This window comes from Physeter macrocephalus, chromosome 8 (assembly GCF_002837175.3).
Source record: "Physeter macrocephalus isolate SW-GA chromosome 8, ASM283717v5, whole genome shotgun sequence".
Lineage (NCBI taxonomy): Eukaryota > Metazoa > Chordata > Mammalia > Artiodactyla > Physeteridae > Physeter > Physeter macrocephalus.
In genome coordinates this window covers 76,343,225-76,366,630 of record NC_041221.1, presented here as the reverse complement: position 1 = coordinate 76,366,630, position 23,406 = coordinate 76,343,225, and the positions used below count along the sequence as shown (strand labels likewise).

Sequence of the window (23,406 nt, the reverse complement as noted above, 5' to 3'; positions counted from 1 at the left end):
TTTCCCGTTGCGGAGCACAGGCTCCAGACACGCAGGCTCAGTGGCCATGGCTCACAGGCCTAGCCGCTCCACGGCATGTGGGATCTTCCTGGACCGGGGCACGAACCCATGTCCCCTGCATCGGCAGGCAGACTCTCAACCACTGCGCCACCAGGGAAGCCCATCTGTAGACTTTTTGATGATAGCCATTTTGACAGGTGTGAGGTAATATCTCATTGTTGTTTTAATTTGCATTTCTCTGATGATTATCAATGTTGAGCATCTTTTCATGTGCCTGTTAGCCATCTGTGTTATCTTGTTTGGAAAAATATCTTTCAGGTCTTCTGTCCATTTTTTTGATTGGATTTTTTTTTTTATATTGGGTTGTATGAGCTGTTTATAAATTTTGGATATTAACCCTTATTGGTCATATCTTTTACAAATATTTTCTCCCATTCAGTACATCATCTTTTTGTTTTGTCAATGGTTTCCTATTTGTAAAAGCTTTTCAGTTTTATGAGGTCCCATTTGTTTATTTTTTCTTTCCCTGCCTTAGGAAACACATCCCAAACAATATTAGTATGATTTATGTCAGAGTGTTCTGCCTATGTTCTCTTTTAGGAGTTTTATGGTTTCTGGTCTTAAATTTATGTCTAATCCATTTGAGTTTATTTTTGTATGTGGTGTGAGAAAATGGTCTAATTTCATTCTTTTACATGTAGCTGTCCAGTTTTACCACTTATTGAAGGCACCGTTTGTTGAAGAGACTTTCTTTTCTCCATTGTATGTTTTTGCCTCCTTTGTCATAGACTAATTGAAGATAGGTGTGTTGGTTTATTTCTGGACTCTCTATTCTGTTCCATTGATCTATGTGTCTGTTTTTGTGCCATTACTGTGCTATTTTGACTACTGTAGTATTGTATAGTCTGAAGTAGGGAGCATGATACCTCCAGCTCTGTTCAACTTTCTCTAAATTGCTTTGGCAGTTCAGGGTCTTTTGTGGTTCCATATAAATTTTGGGATTATTTGTTCTAGTTCTGTGAAAAATGTTGTGACTATTTTGATAGGGATTGCATTAAATCTGTAGATTGCTTTGGGTAGTATGGAAATTTTAACAGTATTCTTCCAGTCCAAGAACACAGTATATCTTCCCATTGCTTTGTATCATCTTCAGTTTCCTTCATCAGTGTTTTATAGTTTTCAGAGTATAGGTCTTTCACCTCTTTGGTTAAGTTTATTCCTAGGTATTTTATTCTTTTTGATGAGATTGTAAAGGTAAATGGGATTTTTTTCTTGCTTTCTCTTTCTGATAGTTCACTATTAGTATATAGAAAAGCAACAGATTTCTGTATATTACTCATGTATCCTGCAACTTTATTAAGCAGACATATTAAGAAATGATGATAATACAATTAATTATGAAGGAATTTTTTGCCTTATAAAAGCTTGTACACAGTTGCATATCTGAGTATAACTGTGGGGAATATAAAAATACTGAGTTCAGTGCCCATCTTTAGCCCATAATTTTGTTGGGTCTGTTTTGCTTTTCCTAGAGAAATGTTTTCAGCTCTCTCAAGATAGTGTTTGGTTTCTAATAAATATGGAAATTATAAATTATGGAATGTTATATGTGCCAATTTTAATAGAAAGTGTTGCATAATTTCAGTTTTGCACTTGGTTTTCTCATGGCAAAGGAGTTGTGGTTTTAGAAGTCTAGAGTCTGACTACTGGAGGCTCTTTTCTTTGATTTTTCTCTTTTTGCTTACAGCGCAGACAAATAGCACTGACCCTTCAGACTTAGAGGATGCACACCACCACAAGGTATATCTCTGTTCAGCAATGAACATTTTTATAGAGCACACCTGCTGGTTATTTTATAGATCATCAGAGGGGAAAGAAAGACTACTGAAGCATTCAGAAGTCACCAGGAACAGTGACTTCACCTTTGCTTTTAAGACACTTTGGAATAATTACATAAGAATCAGAAGGTTCTGGCCTGTTAGTTTGGGAAGCAATTGAGTAAATAAAGTATATGTGGGCACACTAATGTATTGGTAGCCATTTTCATTTCCTTTCTCCTCTTTACGGAGCCATGAGGGTTATCAACAATGTCGAATTTCCTCTGGCCTGAGCACAGTATAAGAGTCAAAGGTGTCGATCCATCCGTTCAAACTTCACATGGTGGGCAGTTACTTTTCATCTGGTGCTTGTGTTGTGATATGTGAGAGGAAGCACTGTCCCTGTTTTAATCTTGGCAGCCCACAGTAATCTTTCCATACAGGCCAACTTGGTTGTATATCTATCTTTTTGTTTTTAAATCCCTTCTTCCACTGCCCTACCTGTGATCTCTCACAGATACCAGAGGAAGAAACTCTCTTAATTCTAGGTCTATCTATATAACAAATGGGAGAGGAGAGAGTTTCTACAGTATTCTTGTAAAGATTCCTTGTAAAGGAATTATCTGATTGTTTTAAAAGCCTATAAAAATTAGGTAGATTAAAATTTTTCATTATGTTTAGTAAGATTGATAGTGCTAAAATACTGGCAAAAAGAAATTAAAATGTACAGGAGAAAATAAAGATTAGTACACATACTGAGTCTATTACTTTTGCCTTTCTTCTGTTAGTCTACTTTTCTGAAATACAAATCAGGTTGTATATATCCCAGCAGGCCCTGTGGTTAGATCAAATTATAACATTGAATGGAATATTAGTTTGCTTTATCTCCAATCCAGAATGAATTAAGTGTAGAACTATAGTTGAAAATTAAAGCTAACTATGTATTTTGTTTCTATAGAAACCAAAATTCAGTTCTAAAAATCACAGTGGGTTTGTTTGTGATGAAAATTCCAAGAGACAGAAGCCAGAACATGTAAAAGTCGATAAAGGAAGCAAAGAGGGTTTATTTATAAATAAAGAAGATGTATATGAACATTACCAAAAAGATTCCCAAAACACGAAATTTGGTAAATCCAAGCATAAACGATCAACTCTTAACCAAATATACTCAACAGGACTCAGAAAGGACAATCTCCATGGTGTTGAGGATCCCAGCACAAATGTGTCTAAAGATAAAGGAAGAAGAAATACACGACGTAAAAGGACTCAAGTGGATGATGCAATCCAAGAAAGCAATCCAAGAGAGACAATAGCTGTGTCTTCTTCCAGAAAAATAAACAGATTGGTTACTTGTCAACAACATACTCTCCAAACCCTTGATGACCTTCCAGAAAAGTCATGTAAACCTTTTAGCCCATCTCTGTCAGGACTGAAAAATGGTTTAAGTAACGATGTTGAGACTTGTTCATTTCCCAAAGAGACACATACCCAAAGCCTGGATTTATCAGATAGTCAAGAAATAAAATTTTTGGAATTAGAATCCACTGACCAAGCTGAAGCCGTTTCTTTCTCAGGACTTTCTTTACATAAAAAAACCGAGTTACCACTTGTTACTACAGATCAGAAGCCTCATACTCACCAAGAACAGCAGCACATTAGCCCTTATAAATCTCATGAAAACAGTAACTCAGGTCAAAAAGATGAGAGCCCTAATATGTGGGAAAACTTTTCCCCATCCTTTATAAAGGAAGATTTTAATCATGATGATGATGGTGATCCCTGTGCTCCTGAGGAGACTGTAACATTTAAAAAGGTGATAAGTTCTTCAGGTTGCAAAAACCACGATAATTATAAAGAGAATAAAACAAATAGAGAAGAAATGGATTTTCAACAATTTTTACCTTCTCAAGACCATTTTTCACAGGAAAATGAGTTAATAAAAGCAGGCAGCCTAACCATATTTCCACAACAGGAAGCTGTTAATTTTTCTAATTCAGATAATATAATAGTTTCTGAACATGTTTCAAATTATGAACAATGTACATGTGGAACTTCTTTTGATCACTCACATGGCAGTCCTGAACATACTTCCCTGGCTTATACAAGAACACTCTCAACACATGAAGTTTCAAAGTTGACTAGTCATGTGGAACTATTCGAGAGGCCTCAGAATTGTAGCCCCAGAATACCATCTCCTTTAATGAATCAAACGGATACACATATTGTGGAAAAGGTGAATAAGGAAGGAGACACTAAAAGGAATTACGCTGACAAAGGCCAAAAACCAAGTTCTTCAAATAGGCCTTTATCCAGAGTTGTTCATTCTCAAGTAACAGAAACAACTAAAGTTGAAAAAAGAAGACAAGAGATCAAAACTATACATAGTATAGGCTTTCAGTCCCCTGACAATATCAATAAAGAATTGACTGTCTCACAACTTAGTCAAGGAGAAGAGAAGGAAATTTCTCACAAACCAGGTATTAGTAGTATTGCTCAATTTGTACACATTTCCTATAGATTTACTTATTTCACAGAAATTTCTAACTGAATTTCACTCAACCTATGCCCAAACTGATAAGAATGAGGACATGTGCACCATAATTTGGAGATACTGTTAATTAGTTAAGTAATGGTATTTACTTTGAAAGAAGGTGCTAAATTGATATTGACAGGAAATAATAAACAGTATTTCTATGAGTTTTTATGTTTCTATGAGTTTTTTAAATATAGCACCTACTTAGTATCAAGAAACCGAACAACATTTTCATAGCAGGAAATTGTTAGCTCCATTGATTTCAGTGATTCACAGTTGAAATTGCATCCAGAAAACTAATTTATGTTTGTTGTATGAAAACATTTTTAAAGGCTTCCACTCCTTTAAAATAAGCAGTCCAGCTAGGAACAGAAACTTGGAACAATTAACATGACTAGACTCTTTTTTAGTCTTGTAACCGGTAAGGAGAACTACAACACTGATATTGCAAAATGTTTGTTTTTCAGGTGAGGAATTAACTAATAATGTCAATGGAGATGAAAAGACTATAAGAAATTGTGAGAAGAAAGAAAAAACAGATTCAGAAATTCACATGCCTACTAACATACAGGAACACAAAAAAGTTCAGAATTTCAGAAAAAGGCAAAATTTCTTGAAAGCTACCTGCAGCCAAGGTTTGTATTCCTATTTTTATATAGGGAAAGGTTTGCATGATCAAGCCTAGCAATCCAGTCTCCTTCAAAGAATTATACACTTTCATATTTACTGTTTTTTTTAGTCATTCACTAATTTATAAGGTTATTTCAGCTATATTTGTCAGATGGTTTTACTGTAATCCACCACTTGAGAATCTCTTAGTCTTCCAATATATTGTCATATTTTTGCCTATGACTTCTAATTTGTTATGTTAGAGGAGATAAGATAAACAGTAGAGACAGCAAGAATGTTGAGTGGGGGCAGCACATCTGAATTGTGTCAGATCCCTTAGGTACTTCCACTGAGCCCTTTTAACACATGGGAAATTAAAGAAGCATAGCCACTAGTTTCTTTGTGTCAGATGCATGAACTGCATGTGTTTGGCAGCAAGGATAGCTGACTATTCTTTGATAGTTCTTGGAGCTAGTTCTGTGTGAACAATAGGCTGGACTACTTCAGGTTAAATGTGAAGCACCGAAAAGTTGATTTAGTAAGAAAAAGTTGATAAAGTAAGAGGTAGGAATATTAGTCATACTCTTTGAACCTTCCCCCATTGTCCGCCTGTCATGTAAACTAAAGCCCTTCTTATACATACCTCCTGTAGTGGGTTGAATAGTGGCCCCCCCAAAACATATGTCCATGTCCTAATCCCTGGAATCTGTGATACTATCTCATTTAAAGAGTGAACATTACCTTGTTTAGAAAAAGAATCTTTGCAGATGTAGTTAAGGATCTTGAGGTGAGGAGGTTGTCCTGGATTTTCCAAATGGAACCCAAATCTTACAACAAGTATCCTTATAAAAGAAAAATGGAGAGAGCTTTGAGACACACAGGAAAGGAGAAGATAATGTGAAGAACCAGGCAAGGGAACAATGTGGCCAAAAGCCAAGGAAGCTAAGAAATGCTGGTATCCATCAGAAGTTAGAGGAAGCAAGGAAGGATTCTTCCTTAGAGCTTCCAGAGAGTGCAGCCCTGCTGACACCTTGGTTTTGGACTTCTGGTCTCCAGAACTGTGAGATAATATATTTGTGTTGTGTTAAGCACAACACAACCACCGAGTTTGTGGTCATTTGTTAACAGCTACCACAGGAAACTAATACATTTCTCTAGCAGCAATGAATCATATTTTAATGTAATTTTTTTACATGTCTGTCATTCCACTCTACTGTAGGCCACTTGGAGAAGAGATAGTGTCTTCTATTTTCTTTATATGATGTTACAAAAAATCTTTTAGTACATCATTTTAGCATAGTTTGGGAAAAAAACTATTCACTGTTTTTAGTTCCAACTCAAGTCGAACTTGTGATGCAAGGAAAAGATTTTAAAATCTTCAGATAATGATATTGTACTACATTTTCTACGAAAGAAAATGAAATACCCAATAGGCCATAGTTTGGTTCTTGGCATCTTTTGTGATCAGAAACACACCCACTGAGATATAAGAATAGTTATAGAAAGAGGATTTTTATAAAATCACAATTTGGTTTAAGAAAATTTTTATCCATTGGTAGAGGACTACTGAGAGTGAAGTGAGTGTAGAAATGAAGCAAGTGTTGTTTTAATCAAGCATACGATAGAGTGAACAACTGCTAGAATGAATTTGACGTAATGTGATCAGATGCTCTACCAGTTCTTTACAAGTTATATTTTTAAATAGTAACAGCAATGATATTAATTGAGGTATGTTTCTGTGTAGTGCATCCTACTTAGGATGTTTTGAGGAAGTTGCTGTGTATTTTCTAAGATCCTTCATAATAATCAGCACTTGGCAGAAAGGAATACTCAGTTTTGCTTGGCAAATTTACAGAAATGAAAACAGCTGGGATCAATAAGAGGAATGCCAGAGGAGAAAGCCGGCTTCATTTGGCTGCCAGAAGAGGAAACTTGTCTCTGGTGAAAGCTCTAATAGAATCTGGAGCAGATGTGAATCTAAAAGATAACACAGGTTTCGATTTTAAATTGTAGTTGTCTTTATAATTTGAACTCACTGATATACACATTTCATCTACTCTCCCCCATTTTGATCCTGGCTGATATGTAACTGCTCACTTTGAAAATCTTTTTTATAATATATTATTATTTAGTTGAATAGTAAGATTTATCTTGGTTCACACCAATTGCTAAAATAACCTTCTCCTTTGAAACAGTTTTTAACATACGTTTGGGAGCATTCAGAGGGAGTATACAGAATGGGAAGGGAAAGAAGCTTTATGTAGACCTTTTCCTTGGAGGCCTTAATATCATTATCTAACTTTGTAGAGAATGCCAAATTTTCCCATTTCCCTGTCCCTTCTTTTCTTTCCTTGTCTGTTAATACTGTTCCTTTTTTCTCCCATGTCTTGTTTTTATCTTAAACCTCCATTTTAAAATTGATCTTCTAACATTTTTCTCAAGCACAAAAGAAACTTGTATAAGGAACTCCAGAGGGAAAAAACTCTGATCAAATGTCATTTCAAAGAGAAATGTGACAATACAAGATATAAATAGGAAGGTCAGATGATCTTACTCTATTTTAATATCTGACTTGAAACCATTTGACATGATTCGTATTTACTCTGGTCCCATTATATCTTATGCTCTGTGAGTCTTTTGGCACTTGTATCAACAAATATTTTTGATGTGATTAGTTTGTTTAAAAAAATGAAGCATACTTTTTTATTGAGGTATAGTTGATATATTAGTTTCAGGTGTACAACATAGTGATTCAAAGTTGTAATATTGTACAACTATACCTCAAAAAATTTTTTAGTTAAAAATAAAACTAAAAAACAAAAAAACCCAAAGTTGATAGATTATATTCCATTTAGTTATTATAAAATATTGGCTATATTCCCTGTGCTGTACAATATATCCTTGTAGCTTATTTATTTTATACATAGTAGTTTGTACCTTTTAATCCCCTACCCCTATCTTACCCCTCCCTCCTTCCCTCTCCCTACTGATAACTACTAGTTTATTGTCTATATCCATGAATCTGTTTCTGTTTTGCTGAATTTGCTTGTTTCTTTTATTTTTTAGATTCCACAGGTAAGTGATAACATAGAGTATCTTTCTCTGTCTGACTTATTTTACTAAGCATAATACCCTTCAGGTCCATCCATGTTTTTGCACAAGGCAAAATTTCATTCTTTTTATGACCAAGTAGTATTCATGGCATATATATATACACACACACACACACACACACACACACACACACACACCACATCTTTATCCATTCATCTGTTGATGGACACTTAGGTTGCTTATATGTCTTGGCTATTGTAAATAATGTTGCTGTGAACACTGGGGTGCATGTATCTTTTTGAATTAGTGTCTTTGTTTTCTTCAGATATATACCCAGCAGTGGAATTGCTGGATCATATGATAGTTCTGTTTTTAGTTTTTTGAAAAACCTCCATACTGTTTTCTACAGTTGCTGCACCAATTTACATGCCCAACAGTGTACAAGGGCTCCCTTTTTTACATATCCTCACCAATATTTGTTAATGGTGTTTTTTTTTTATGATAATCATTCTGACAGAAGTAGGGTAATATCTCATTGTGGCTTTGATTTACACTTTTTTGATGATTAGCAATGTTGAGCATCTTTTCATGTGCCTGTTGGCCATCTGTATGTCTTTGAAAAAATGTCTATTCAGGTCTTCTGACCATTTTTTTTTTTTTTGGCGGTACGCGGGCCTTTCACTGTTGTGGCCTCTCCCGTTGCGGAGCACAGGCTCCAGACGCGCAGGCTCAGCGGCCATGGCTCACGGGCCCAGCCACTCCACGGCATGTGAGATCTTCCCGGACCCGGGCACAAACCCGTGTCCCCTGCATCGGCAGGCGGACTCTCAACCACTGCACCACCAGGGAAGCCCCGTCTGCCCATTTTTTGACTGGCATGTTTCTTTTATTGGTTTTGAATTCTATGAGCTGTTTATGTATTTTGGATATTAACCCCTTATTGATCATGTCATTTGCAAATATTTCCTCCCATTCAGTAGATTTTCTTTTCGTTTTGTCAGTGGTTTCCTTTGCTGTGCAAAAGCGTTTAAGTTTAACTGGGTCCCATTTGTTTATTTTTTATTTTGTTTCCTTTGCCATAGGAGACAGATCCAATACAATGTTGCTATGATTTATGTCAGAGTATTCTGTCTATGTTTTCTTCTAGGAGTTTTATGGTTTCCAGTCTTAAATTTAGTTCTTTAGTCCATTTTGAGTTTATGTTTGTATAGATGTGAGAAATGTTCTAATTTCATTCTTTTACATGTAGCTCTTCAGTTTTCCCAGCACCACTTATTGAAGAAACTGTCTTTTCTCCATTGTTTATTCTTGCCTCCTTTGTCATAGATTAATTGACATAAATGTGTGGATTTATTTCTGGGCTCTCTATCCTGTTCCATTGATCTGTGTGCCAGTATGAGACTGTTTTGATTACTGTAGCTTTGTAGTATAGTCTGAAGTCAGGGAGTGTGATTCCTCCAGCTCTGGTCTTCTTTCTTGAGATTGTTTTGGCTATTTGAGGTCTTTTGTGCTACAGTACAAGTTTTTAAATTATTTGTTCTAGTTCTGTGAAAAATGCCATTGGTATTATGATAGGAACTGCATTGAATCTGTAGATTGCCTTGGGTAGTATGGTCATTTTAACAGTATTCTTCTAATCCATGAACACGGTATATCTTGTCTGTCCATCTGTGTGTGTCATCTTGAGTTTTTTTTTTTATCACTGTCTTATAATTTTCTGAGTACAGCTCTTTTACCTCCTTAGGTAGGTTTATCCCCAGGTATTTTAGTCTTTGACGCAGTTGAAAATGAGAAGGTTCCTTAATTTCGCTTTCTGATAATTTGTTGTTAGTGTATAGAAATACAACAGATTTCTGTATGTTAATTTTATATCCTGCAACTTAACTGAATTTATTGATATGCTCTAGTAGTTTTTTGGTGGTGTCTTTAGGATTTTTCTATGTATAGTACCATGTCATCTGCAAAGAGTGACAGTTTTACTTCTTCCTTTCCAATTTGGATTCCTTTTATTTCTTTTTCTTGTCTCATTGGTGTGGCTAGGCCTTCTAATACTGTGTTGAATAAAAGTGACAAGAGTGGGCATCCTTGTCTTGTTCCTGATATTAGAGGAAATGCTTCCAGCTTTTCACATTGAACATGATTTTAGCTGTGGGCTTATCATATATGGTCTTTATAACGTGGAAGTATGTTCGCTTTATACCTGGTTTGTGGAGAGTTTTTTTCAAGATGGATATTGAATTTTATCCAAAGCTTTTTCTGCGTCTGTGGAGATGATCATATGATTTTTATTCTTCACTTTGTTAATGTTATGTATCACATTGAATGATTTGTGGATATTGAGTCATCCTTGCATCCCTGGGATAAATCCCACTTAATCATGGTGTATGATGTTTTTAATGTATTGTTGGATTCTGTTTGCTAATATTTTGTTGAAGATTTTTGCATCTATGTTCATCAGTTATATTGGCCTGTAATTTTCTTCTTTTGTGTGATATCTTTCTTTGGTGTCAAGGAGATGCTGGCCTTGTAGAATGAGTTTGGAAGTGTTTCTTCCTCTGCAATTTTTGGAATAGATTGAGCAGGATAGTTGTTAATTCTTCCCTAAATATTTGGTAGAATTCGCCTGTGAAGCCATCTGGACTTTGGTTCATTTGGGGTTTTTCATTACTGATTCAATTTCATTACTGGTAATTTATCTGTTCCTATTTTCTATTTCTTCCTGATTCAGTCTTAGGAGACTGTACATTTCTAGGAATTTGTCCATTTCTTATAGGTTGTCCTTTTTATTGGCATATAGTTGTTTGTAGTAATCTTTTATGATCCTTTGTATTTCTGTGGTGTCCATTGTAACTTCTTTTTCATTTCTGATTTTATTGATTTGGGCCCTCTCTCTTTTTTTGTTGGTGAGTATGGCCAAAGTGTTGTCAATTTTGTTTACCTTTTCAGAGAACCAGCTCTTAGTTTCATTGATCTTTTCTGTTTTTTTTAGCCTCTATTTAATTTATTTCTGCTGTGATCTTTATGCTTTCTTTCCTTCTACTAACTTTCAGGTTTTTTGTTCTTTTTCTCTAGTTCCTTTGGGTGTAAGTTTAGATTGTTTATTTGAGATTTTTCTTGTTTCCTGAGGTAATCTTTTTTTTTAACATCTTTATTGGAGTTTAATTGCTTTACAATGGTGTGTTAGTTTCTGCTGTATAACAAAGTGCATCAGCTATACATAAACATATATCCCCATATCTCCTCCCTCTCGCATCTCCCTCCCACCCTCCCTATCTCACCCCTCTAGGTGGACACAAAGCACGGAGCTGATCTTCCTGTGCTATGCGGCTGCTTCCCACTAGCTATCTATTTTACATTTGGTAGTTCTCTACGTCTGCCTCTTTATTCCTGTCCTACCCGTAGGTTCTTCAGAACCTTTTTTTTTTAGATTCCATATATATGTGTTAGCGTATGGTATTTGTTTTCGTGTTTCTAACTTACTTCACTCCTAAGGAAATCTTGTATCGCTATAAACTTCTCTCTTAGAAGTGCTGTTCCTGCATCACATAGATTTTGGATCATTGTGTTCTCATTTTCATTTGTCTCTAGGTATTTGTTGCTTTTTCCTTTGATTTCTTCAGTGATCCGTTGGTTGTTTAGTAGTATGTTGTTTAGCTTCCATGTGTTTGTGTTTTTTGCAGTTTTGTTCTTGTAGTTGATTTTCTAGTCTCATAGTGTTGTGGTCAGAAAAGATGCTCAACATGATTTCAGTTTTCTTATATTTACCAGTTCTTATTTTGTGGCCTAGCATGTGACCTATCCTGGAGACTGTTCGTTATGCACTTGAAAAGAATGTGTATTCTGCTGCTTTTGGATGGAATGTTTTATATATATCAGTTAAGTTCATCTGGTATAATGTGTCATTTAAGGCCAGTTTTTCGTGGATGATCTGTCCATTGATGAAAGTGGGGTGTTAAAGTCCCCTACTGTGTTACTGTCAATTTCTCCTTTTATGTCTGTTAATATTTGCTTTATGTATTTAGGTGGCCCTATATTGGGTGCAAATATATTTAAAATCGTTATACCTTCTTCTTGGATTGATTCCTTGATCATTATGTAATGTCCTTCTTTGTCTCTTGTTAACAGTTTTTGTTTTAAAGTCTATTTAGTGTCTGATACAGATATTATTACCCCAGTTTGCTTTTTGTTTCCATTTTCATGGAATACCTTTTTCCATCCCCTCACTTTCAGTCTGTGTGTGTCTTTAGATATCAAGTGAGTCTCTTGTAGGCAGCATATATATGGGTCCTGTTCTTGTATCCATTCAGCCACTCTGTGTCTTTTCATTGGAGCATTTAGTCCATTTACATTTAAAGTAATTGTTGATATGTATGTACTTATTGCCATTGTATTCATGGTTTGGGAGTTGTTTTTGTAATTCTTTTTTATTCCTTTCTTCTTTTGTTCTCTTGTGATTTTATGATTATCTTTAATGTTATGTTTGGTTTCCATTCTCTTTTTTGCTTATGGTTCTATTATAGATTTTTGATTTGTGGTTACCATGAGTTTTATTTATATATGCATGTGTATATATATATATATATATATGATTATTTTAACTTGCTGACCTCTTAAGTTTAAACACATTTTAACAACACTGCATTTCCTCCCCCCTTTCCATGTTTAAAATTTTGACATCATATTCACATCTTTCTGTTTTGTGTATCCCTTAACAACTTATTGCAGATATAGATGATTTTACAACTTTTGTCTTTTAACCTTCCTACTAGCTTTATACATGGCTAATCTGTATATTTGCCTTTACTAGTGAGATTTTTTCCTTTTATGTTTCATGTTTCTTTTCTTTTTACTCGGAAAAGTCCCTTTAACATTTCTTTTAAAGCCAGTTTGCTGGTGCTGAACTCTTTTAGCTTTTGCTTGCCTGTAAAACTTTTAATCTCTCCATAAAATCTGAATGAAAGACTTGCTGGCAAGAGTATTCTTGGTTGTAGATTATTCTTTCTCATCACTTTAAACATATCATGCCACTCCCTTCTGGTCTGCAGAGTTTCTGCCGAAAAGTCAGCTGATAGCCTTATGGGAGTTCCCTTGTATGAAACTTGTTGCTTTTCCCTTGCTGATTTTAATATTTTCTCCTTATCTTTAATTTTTGCCATCTTAATTACAGTGTGTCTTGGTGTGGTCCTCTTTGGGTTGATCCTGTTTGGGACTCTCTGTGCTTCCTGTCTGTTTCCTTACCCAGGTTAAGGAAGTTTTCAGCTATTATGTCTTCAAATATGTTCTCTGCCCCTTTTTCTCTCTCTTCTCCTTCTGGGACCCTCCTATGATGTGATGAATGATAACATGTTTGATGTTGTCCCAGAGTTCTCTTAAACTGTCCTCATTTTTTTGTTGTTGTTGTTCAGCTTCAGTGATTTCCATTATTCTGTCTTCCAGCTCGCTGATCTGTTCTACTGTATCATTAGCTCTACTGTTGATTCCTTCTGGTTTATTTTTCATTTCAGTTATTTTATTCTTCATCTCTGTTTGATTCTTCTTTATATTTTCTAATTTTTTGTTAAAAACTTCTAACTTTTCACTCTGTTCATCCAATCTTCTCCTGAGTTCTTTGAGCATCTTTATGGTCACCTCTGTGAACTATTTATTGGGTAGGTTGCCTATGTCCACTTCACTTAGTTTTTCTTCTGAGGTTTTGTCTTGTTCCTTCATTTGGAACATATTCCTCTATAGATTCATTTTGCCTAATTTTTTGTTTTATTTCTGTGTATTTGGTACATTGGTTATGTTTCCTGACCTTGGAGAAGTAGTCTTTTGTAGAAGATGTCCTATTTGTCCCAGCAGTGCACTCCCTTCTGGTCACCAGAGCTATATGCTCTAGGGCTGCGGTCCCCAACTTTTTGGCACCAGAAACCAGTTTCATGGAAGACAATTTTTCCACAGACCAGGGTGGGGGGAATGGTTTCAGAATGATTCAAGGGCATTACATTTATTATGCTCTTTATTTCTATTATTATTACAGTGTGATATATAATGAAATAATTATACAACTCACCATAATACAGAATCAGTGGGAGCCCTGAGCAGTTTTCCTGCAACTAGATGGGGATGATGGGAGACAGTGACAGCTGAGGTGTGTTGCTCATGTCCAGTCTACTCTGTAATCTCGTTTTGGTTGCTGACACTGCAGAAAACCGTGCTTCACAAAGATAGGATGTTGGAAATGGAAGCAGGCTTTTCAGTGCTTTTGTGGCAATTTAAGGATATCCCACCTTGACTTTAATCCAGAATATGTATGTACTTATTGCCATTGTATTCATGGTTTGGGAGTTGTTTTTGTAATTCTTTTTTATTCCTTTCTTCTTTTGTTCTCTTGTGATTTTATGATTATCTTTAATGTTATGTTTGGTTTCCATTCTCTTTTTTGCTTATGGTTCTATTATAGATTTTTGATTTGTGGTTACCATGAGTTTTATTTATATATGCATGTGTATGTGTATATATATATATATGATTATTTTAACTTGCTGATCTTTAATTTCAGATGCATTTTAACAACCCTGCATTTTTACTCTCCTCACCTCACAATTATTGTTTTCAACATCGTATTTTTAATGTATTTGTTTTGTGTATTCCTTAACAGCTTATTGTGGATATAGATGATTTTACTACTTTTGTCTTTTAACCTTCCTAATAGTTTTGTACCCAGTTGACTTACTACCTTTACTGTATATTTGCCTTTACTGATGAACTTTTTCTTTTGTGATATTCATGTTTCCAGTTGTGGCCTTTTCCTTTTTGCTTAGAGGAGTCCCCTTAACATTTCACATAAAGCTGGTTTGGTGGTGCTGAACTCTTAGCTCTTGCTTGTCTGTACAACTTTTGATATCATCATCAAATTTGAGTAAGAGCCTAGCTGGGTAGAGTATTTTTTGTTGTACATTTTTCTCTTTCATCACTTTAAATATATGCTGCCAGTACCTTCTGACCTGTATAGTTCTGTTGCAAAGTCAGCTGAAAGCCTTATAGGAGTTCCCTTGTATGTTATTTGTTGATTTTCCCTTCCTGCTCTTAATATTCTCTCTTTATCTTTTAATTTTTCCATTTAAATCACAGTGTATCTTAATGTGGTCCTCTTTATGTTGATCCTGTTTGGGACTGTCTGTGCTTCCTGGACCTGGATGTCTCTTTCTTTTCCCAGATTAGGGGAGTTTTTAGATTATTATGTTTTAAAATATGCTTTCCATCCCTTTCTCTCTCTTCTTCTTCTTCTGGGACTCCTATAGTGAAAATGTTGGTACACTTGATATTGTCCCAGAGAGCTCTTAAACTGTCCTCACTTCTTGATTTCCACTACTCTGTATTCCAGCTTGCTGATTCGTTCCTATATATATCATTTAGTGTACTGTTAATTCCTTTTAATGTATTTTTCATTTCAGTTATTGTATTCTTCATCTGTTTGGCTGTTCTTTATGTTTTCTAACTCTTTGTTAAAAACTTCTAACTTCTCTGTTCATCCGGTCTTCTCCAAATTTCTTTTGTTATCCTTACAGTCATTACCTTGAACTCTTTCTCAGGTAGATTTCCTATCTCCACTTAGTTCTTCTACTGAGGTTTTAACTTGTTCCTTTGTTTTGAACATGTTCCTCTGTTGCCTCATTTTGCTTAACTAGTTATTTCTATGTATCTGGTAGGCTTGTTACATATTGCAGTCTTGGAGAAGTAGCCTTTTATAGGAAATGTCTTAAGCTTCCAGGAATTCACTCCCCTCTGTTCACTAGAGCTGTATGTTCTAGGGGTGCCCCCTAGGTGGGCTGCATGGGTCCTTCTGTTGTGGCAGGCTGACTACTGTGTGTGGTCTCGTAGGCTTGGCTGGCCCCCAGTACAGTTGATTGCCAGGCCCTGCTTTGTGTGGAGGCTGCTGGCCCCTGGTTGGTGGGGCTAGGTCACAAGGTGGCTGGCTGCTAAACCCCAGGGGACCCCAGGGCTAGTGCTGGCTCACTGATGGGCAGAGTCTGGATATAGGAGATCCCAGGGCTAGTACCCATCTGCTAGTGGGTGAAGCTAGTTCTTGGGACCAGTACCAGCCCACTGGCAAGCAGAGCCAGGTCCTGGGGTCTGGCTTCAAGACCCAGGCGTCCCAGAGCTCGTGTTGGACTGCTGGTGAGTGGGGCCAGTTCCTGATACAGGTGCCTGTGGGGTTCAGTGTGTCCTAAAGTTTGTGTTGGCCTACTGCTAGGCAGAGCTTGGACCCAGCTGGTCCTAGGATTGGTGCTGGCCTGCCTGTGCGTAGGCTGACTCCTGCCACAGTAGGCTGTGGGGCTGTAGTTGTCCTGGGCCTGGTGTCCACCCACTGTGGGTGAGGCTGTTCCTGAGGCTAGAGCAGCCTTCCTGGTACACAGACCTGGGGCCCAAGGGTTTCTCGGCTGGTGCCTGCCCACTGGTGGGTGGAACTGGGTGCCAGGGTCCCTGGTTTCAGGGCCTTGTGCGTCCTGGGTCTAGTGTTTGTGCACTGGTGGGTGGGTCTGGATCCTGGGCCCTCTGGTGGACAGGGCCATGTCCAGGGACAGCTCTGGGCTCAGGGATCTTAAGGTAGCCTGTTTTCAATATTATTTCTTGTCCAGTACTTAGTACATACATTTGGATCAATAAAGTTAATAATTCCATTAGTGCAAAAATAAACTTAATAATGAATATACTACTTGAATACTGATTTGTAAGCAGCTTGTTTTGTTTTTTCTTTTTTCCTTTTTTAGGTTGTACACCACTTCATGAGGCAGCTAGTACGGGATGTAATGATATAATTGTAGAGTTGTTAAAAGCTAGTGCTAATGTTAATTGTGAAAATGTACATGGAATTCTGCCCTTACATGATGCTGTTGCAAACAACCATTTAAAGGTATAGATTAGGTTCCTATTAGGTTCCTATTTCTTTTTCTTTAAAAAGTGAGTGAAGACAGTGAAGATGTTTTAAATTGCAAACTAAAGTGATTCCTTAAAACAAATGATTTTTAAAAACTGCTTAAAAGTACAAATGAATATATTACATATAGATTAGAAAACCAGTGTATTTCCTAATGAATCATTTTTCCATTGTCTCTTCATCATGTAATCATGTAAGTGAGAATAAAATGAAAGGGCTAGAAGTAAACACAGCCTATTAATATAATACATTCCAATTTTACTTGCATTAAAATGCTTTGTTGTTGTGTATAAAAGAGTCTATATAGTGATGATATATGTGACAGCCAGATGTTTTTTAAACTTGAAATTTCTCAGTGGGTTTGAAGTTTCAAAGAAATGGGTAAAAGTTCAAGTTGCTTGTTTCCTTGGGGGTTCTTATATTTTTTTCTCCTTTGTTTTGTTTTTTTTTAATCAGATAGCTATGGTAAAAATATCACAAGAGAAAATTACCAGGGTAATTATTTCAGTAACACTCAATTTCAAATCTAGACTTTAAAATTCTCCAGATTTTTAAACTCATCTTTTTTGTTTTACAAACCTTAGGAGAAGATTTGTCAGTAGGCAATATAGACTTCAGGAATAATTATTGGCTTTGAAAAATAGTTAAGGAAACTACCAGCAACAACAACAATAAAAAACCAAGGTTCAGGGCTTCCTTGGTGGCGCAGTGGTTGAGAGTCCGCCTGCTGATGCAGGCGACACAGGTTCGTGCCCCGGTCCAGGAGGATCCCACATGCCGCGGAGCGGCTGGGCCCATGAGCCATGGCCACTGGGCCTGTGCGTCCAGAGCCTGTGCTCCACCACGGGAGAGGCCACAGCAGTGAGAGGCCCGCGTACCGCAAAAAAAAAACAAAAACCAAGATTCATATAAAAAATTCCTTGGATCTCTCACTAAAACTACTTTATCTGTCTCTAGGTATTTTTAATAGCTGGTAATATTATTTAATTTTATGAAAATATATCCCCACTGTTTTCAGTCTAAATATAGTCATGTGAAAGAAGAGTATTGAATTTATGATTTGCAGAGATAAGAGAGATAAACTAATGATTAAGAATAATACCAAATGGGTGGGCTAATGTCCAGGGAGGCTTCTTTTGATCAAAGAAGCTCTTTGACCTTTAAGATATTTAAACTAAAAAAGAATTGACAAAGTCTCAAAGTTATGTCGTCATGCAATGGAAGAAAGCAAACAGGAAGGGTCATTGAAGTGATTAACTTACTGGTTATATGTACAGGGAAAAGGTTACTTAAAGTGAAACCACTTAAATAAGGGCCAAAATTTCATAGTAGGAAAATCAGGATTTTAGACATTATCCTGAAAAATGCAATATAAACAAAATAAGGGGTTTCCCAATACCACCCCTATACTTGGAAATTTGTTAGAAGGTGCTACAGAGCTCAGCGTATGGTTGTATTCATAGCTAAGATTTATTACAGCAGTATAGTAAGGATACACAGGGGGATCATCAGAGAAAAAGGTGGAGTCTGGAGGTATCCATGTGCAGTCTGTACTATGCACTCTTCCTTATGAGAGGTCACATACAGTTTGCTTTTCCCTCAGCAGTGAAAATGTAGCAACGAAAGTGCAATGTTTCTGTCCAGGGAAGCTCATTAGAAACTCAGTGCTCAAGATTTATATTGAGGGCTGGTCATGTAGGCACCGTCTGCCTAGCACATAGCAAGATTCCAGACTCCCAGAAGCATAAACCACATTGCTTGTGTAGACAGTTTAAGCACAGAGAGCCACTCTTATCAATTAGGGAAAGTTTTAAATCAGTGTAGGGCACTGTTTACCAGCCAAGTTCACAGATGCCAGCTACAGACCAACCTAGCAAGCAGCCTTTCTAGATAGCAGTTTTAGGCCTGCTATGTTAACTCCTTTCTAAATAGTATTATATTTAGTTTCTAATTGAAATACATACTGATTTCTGGAACAGCAAAAACAGAATAATGTATGTTTTCTTGGCCTAGCTTTTCTGGCAAAATAGTTTGACAGCACATAGGACATCCTTTATCTCACAGTTGGTTTTTTGCATCATGACCTCAGTTAAAGTCTTTTTTTGAAAAATTTTGAGAGGTACCACAAGTTTTCCCTAGGTCCTGTATTAATCCATTCATATTCAAAATTTTTCTTTTTTTTAGGTTAACAGTTTTACCTCTAAGTTTCTCATTTATCAGTTGCTTCAAAGGTGCTTCAAGCATTTCTACAATATTATTTTAATATATGACTTCAGGAAATCCTACATCTTTACATTTTGACTTTGTAATCAATTTGTAGTGTATTTCCATTTTATTGTTGGCTATTCACAATATCAGGGACCAGTGGTAAATTGACCAAAACTCAAGAGAAAGATGTTGACTTGATGGATGGGAAAAAAATGCCATGTTATTGAGCAAGGAGGGATGTTTGATTAGATCAAATTTTGTAAGTAGCCTTCATAAGTGATAATTTTCCTATTTTGAAGACTGTAGCTTGCCTCATAGAAATTTGGTAACTTCAAGGGTTAGAGAAAATGATAACTCAGATGTAGAGGGTCTTCTGTAAAGATAAATGCCAAGAACTGAAAATTCACCACAGGAAATAGCAGAAAAGGAGCTTGACAAAGCACCAAACTGGATTTTAGAGAACTTGAGTTCTAGGCCTAGTTCTGCTGCTTGAAAAAGATAAAGATATCTTTACCCCTCAAATAAGGAATTTGATCTAGAGCTGTACTGTGTCCTATACTGTAGCCACTAACCACATGTGGCTATTTAAATTTAAATTACTTAAAATTAATTAAATTAAAAAATTCAATTCTTGGACTTCCCTGGCGGTCCATTGGTTAAGACTTTACCTTCCAATGTAGGGGTTGCAGGGTTTGATCCCTGGTCGGGGAGGTAAGATCCCACATGCCTTGTGGCCAAAAAACCAAAACATAAAACAGAAGCAATATTGTAACAAATTCAATAAAGACTTTTAAAATGGTCCGCATCAAAAAAAAAATCTCAAAAAAAAAATTCAGGGACTTCTCTGGTGGTCCAGTGGGTTAAGATTCTGCCCTCCCAATGCAGGGGGCCTGGGTTTGATCCCTTGTCAGGGAACTAGATCCCGCATGCATGCCGCAACTAAGAGTTTGCATGCCGCGACTAAAGAGTCCTCATGCCACAAACTAAAAGATCCTACCCGCTGCAATGAAGGTCCAGCCCACGGCAACAAAGAACCCTAGTGCCACAACTAAGACCAGGAGCAGCCAAAATAAGTAAATAAATAAATTTTTTTTTTGAAAGTTTCAGTTCTTCAGTTTCATTAGTCACATATGAAGTACTCAATAGCTACATGTGGCAGTGGCTCCCATATTAGACAGTATTGATTAGAACATTTCCATCATAACAGAAAACTCTGTTGAACAGCTCTGGTCTAGAGCAAGGATTGGTAAATATTTCCTACAGAGGGCTAAATAATCAACAGTTTAGGTTTTCCGGGCCACACAGTCTCTATTGCAACTACTCAACTGCTGTTCTAGTGCAAAAGCAACCCTAGACAACATGTAAATTAGTGGGTTTGACAGTGTGCCAATAAAACTTAATTTAAAAAGTCAGGCAGCAGACTGGATTTGTCCCATGGGCCATAGTTTGCTATTGCTTGATCTAGAGAATTACTGACATTCTTTTACCTAAGTGGTGATAAAGACAAAGTTTGCTTTTGGAATAACCTTCCACATCTCTGTTGCCTTTACTTTAAGGAGAAATATTCTATTTAAAAAGAAGGAGGTAGTATTTTTAATGATATTTTAAATATCAATTCCTTTGATACTGATTTATTGCCAGCATCTTTCTTCGTATCTTCATTAACTTTCCCTCCATGTGACAGTTCTTCTATCATTGACTCATTTTATTTCTGACTCACTTTCTCCCCTTTTGTCCCTATTTCTTTATTTTGAGGTAGGATATGCATAGATGATCTAGAAAGATTAATAAGGGGGAGCAAGAAAGGTAAATATATGGTACTGTAGACCTACTAAGTATCAATTCTATAACACCCTGTATATTTAATTCCTAATTTTCTCTCTGGCATGACTACATGCAAAGTTATTCAACATCTTATTTTCTTTTTCAACTTTCAATTAAAAAAAAATCTTAATTTCTTTAAGTTATCTTCCAAGATGGTCATGTATTCTACATTGTAAAATGTGGAGAATAAAAAGATAAGGAAAAGAAGAATAAGAGGAAAAGATTTTTTTAAAAGATAAAATGTGGGTGGGAATGGGTACCCACTTTTGTACAAGATGGGATAGCAGGGATAAGATATTTCTTCCCACCTTAAAAACTAGAAAAGTGAGCAAAATATATGAAATAACAGTTTTGAGACATTAGACAACATGCAGCAGAGGGCAGTGATCCCTGAGAGGATGGAAACAAATGAGACGAACCGTATGATTGCCCCACCTCATGGACTAGGAGGAGTTTTCAGGCAGAAGCCTAGGGAGGAAGAAAGCAAATAGCCTTATGATCTCAATGAGTTGAGAAGGTTGTTTGGAGTTTAAAACTCCAACAGCTAAAATTTATGGGGCAAAATACCAGACAGAACATATCTACACAGAGAGAATTCTCCAGAGATTTAAAGGGGAATCCCCTCAATTCCTTGGCTGATCTACAAATGTGCGTAAGGAAACTACATGAGATTAGGCAAAGAGCCAGCAGGCTGGAGATTACACAGGGCTAAATAGGGGAGTGTTTTCCTTAAGCCCCACCATGTGCCAAATACTTTACACGGGTTCACATTTAAGCCTCATATCATAGGTGAGAGAAATGAGGTTCAGATGGTAAATAACTTGCCCAAGGACATAGCTAGTAAGTAGCAGTAGTGAGTTTTGTATGCTTGACTTTAAAACAAATATATTTTCCTTTAGGCTGGGCTAACTCTGGGCTGATAGAACAAATAAGGAGCTATCCTTATTATTTCTACTGGCCCATTTGCTCCTAAGTTTTTCTGCTTTTCCATACCTGGACACAAGTTGAAAGAGAAAAGCTACTAGTACATATGCATATCTTTACTTTAAAAAAATACCAACCATTTTTCCTAAACAAAAGGTTTTTCAGTGGTTTGAGTCATTTGCCTTGTGCAGATGGAATCACTGATTGTTGTGATTGTTTTTTACTAGTTGACTTATACTGTCAACTAATTAGTGACAATCTTTAACTTGGATGAATTATAAACTTACTTCTAATGCACAACTTTGAGTTATTCAAATTTTTTAAACACAAATTTGAGTTATTTGAGTTATTCAGGGAAGCATTATTTATATTAGAAACTTTTGTCCCCCAAATGTCAAAACATTTATCTTTGACCTCAGTTTTCTCTTCTTTAAAAGGTAGGGTTGGAGTAGATTATTTCTGTTTCATTTTAATCTTATTAACATTCTGTGAATATGTCATCTATTTGGGAAACATATTTGCATAGCAAATATTAGAATGGACATTAGGTTCCCAGGCTAGCTTATAAAACCTCCTAAACAAGTAACATACCTGAAATATAGTTCAAATGAAACTTTATTCAACTATGTCTGATGGCAATTTATAGTACAGTGTATAATTTAATATAATCCTGAAATGATCCCTGCTCCCTTCTCCACCCTATTTTCCAGCAGCTTAGGGGAGGACAAAGAGCTGTGTTAAAGAGATAGAGTAAATCCTTTTGCACATCAGTCTACCAAAGTCGGCCTCTTCAGCAATGAAGGCAGCATAGCTGGTACTTTCATGTCATCGTGTTTGGTTCTTCTGTGAGGACAGATCAGGCCAAATCAGTGGAGCAGTTTACAGTTGTCATATCAAATTTAATCAAGATTTTCTTGATCAGAGTTTGAAAACTTTTTAAAAATATTTATTTATTTATTTTTGGCTGTGTTGGGTCTTCCTTGCTGTGCGAGGGCTTTCTCTAGTTGTGGCAAGCGGGGGCCACTCTTCATCACGGTGCGCGGGCCTCTCACTGTCGCGGCCTCTCTTGTTGCGGAGCACAGGCTCCAGACGCGCAGTCTCAGTAGTTGTGGCTCACAGGCCTAGTTGCTCCGCGGCATGTGGGATCTTCCCTAGACCAGGGCTCGAACCCGTGTCGCCTGCATTGGCAGGCAGATTCTCAACCACTGAGCCACCAGGGAAGCCCCTGAAAACTTTTTTTTGATAACTTTTAATACTTGATAGTGGTGTCTTGTAATGAAAGCAGGAATTATTGATCTTAGGTGTCTGTAGAGATAACTTTGGAAAAATACCTTTTAGGCAGCTGAGATTCTACTACAACATGGAGCAAACCCTAATCAAAAGGATCAAAAGCAGAAGACTGCTTTGGATGAAGCAGATGATAAAAACATGAAAGAGCTGCTAAAATCTTATGGTGCTATTGAGACTGACAATAGAGATGAGAGTAATGCTGTAGTCACTGGTACGTATGTCAGTGG

The 23,406-nt window shown here is 36.6% G+C and overlaps 1 protein-coding gene across 1 annotated transcript in view; it reads left to right on the top strand.

Moving 5' to 3' along the window:
* ANKRD31 (ankyrin repeat domain 31) overlaps nt 1–23,406 on the top strand; it is a 145,477-nt gene that overhangs the window by 62,305 nt on the left and 59,766 nt on the right. The window contains exons 13-18 of the mRNA XM_055086362.1: nt 1,748–1,800; nt 2,776–4,294; nt 4,818–4,985; nt 6,815–6,952; nt 16,767–16,909; nt 23,228–23,390. Coding sequence (XP_054942337.1) covers nt 1,748–1,800; nt 2,776–4,294; nt 4,818–4,985; nt 6,815–6,952; nt 16,767–16,909; nt 23,228–23,390 — 2,184 coding nt within the window. The remainder of the gene's footprint in view (nt 1–1,747; nt 1,801–2,775; nt 4,295–4,817; nt 4,986–6,814; nt 6,953–16,766; nt 16,910–23,227; nt 23,391–23,406) is intronic.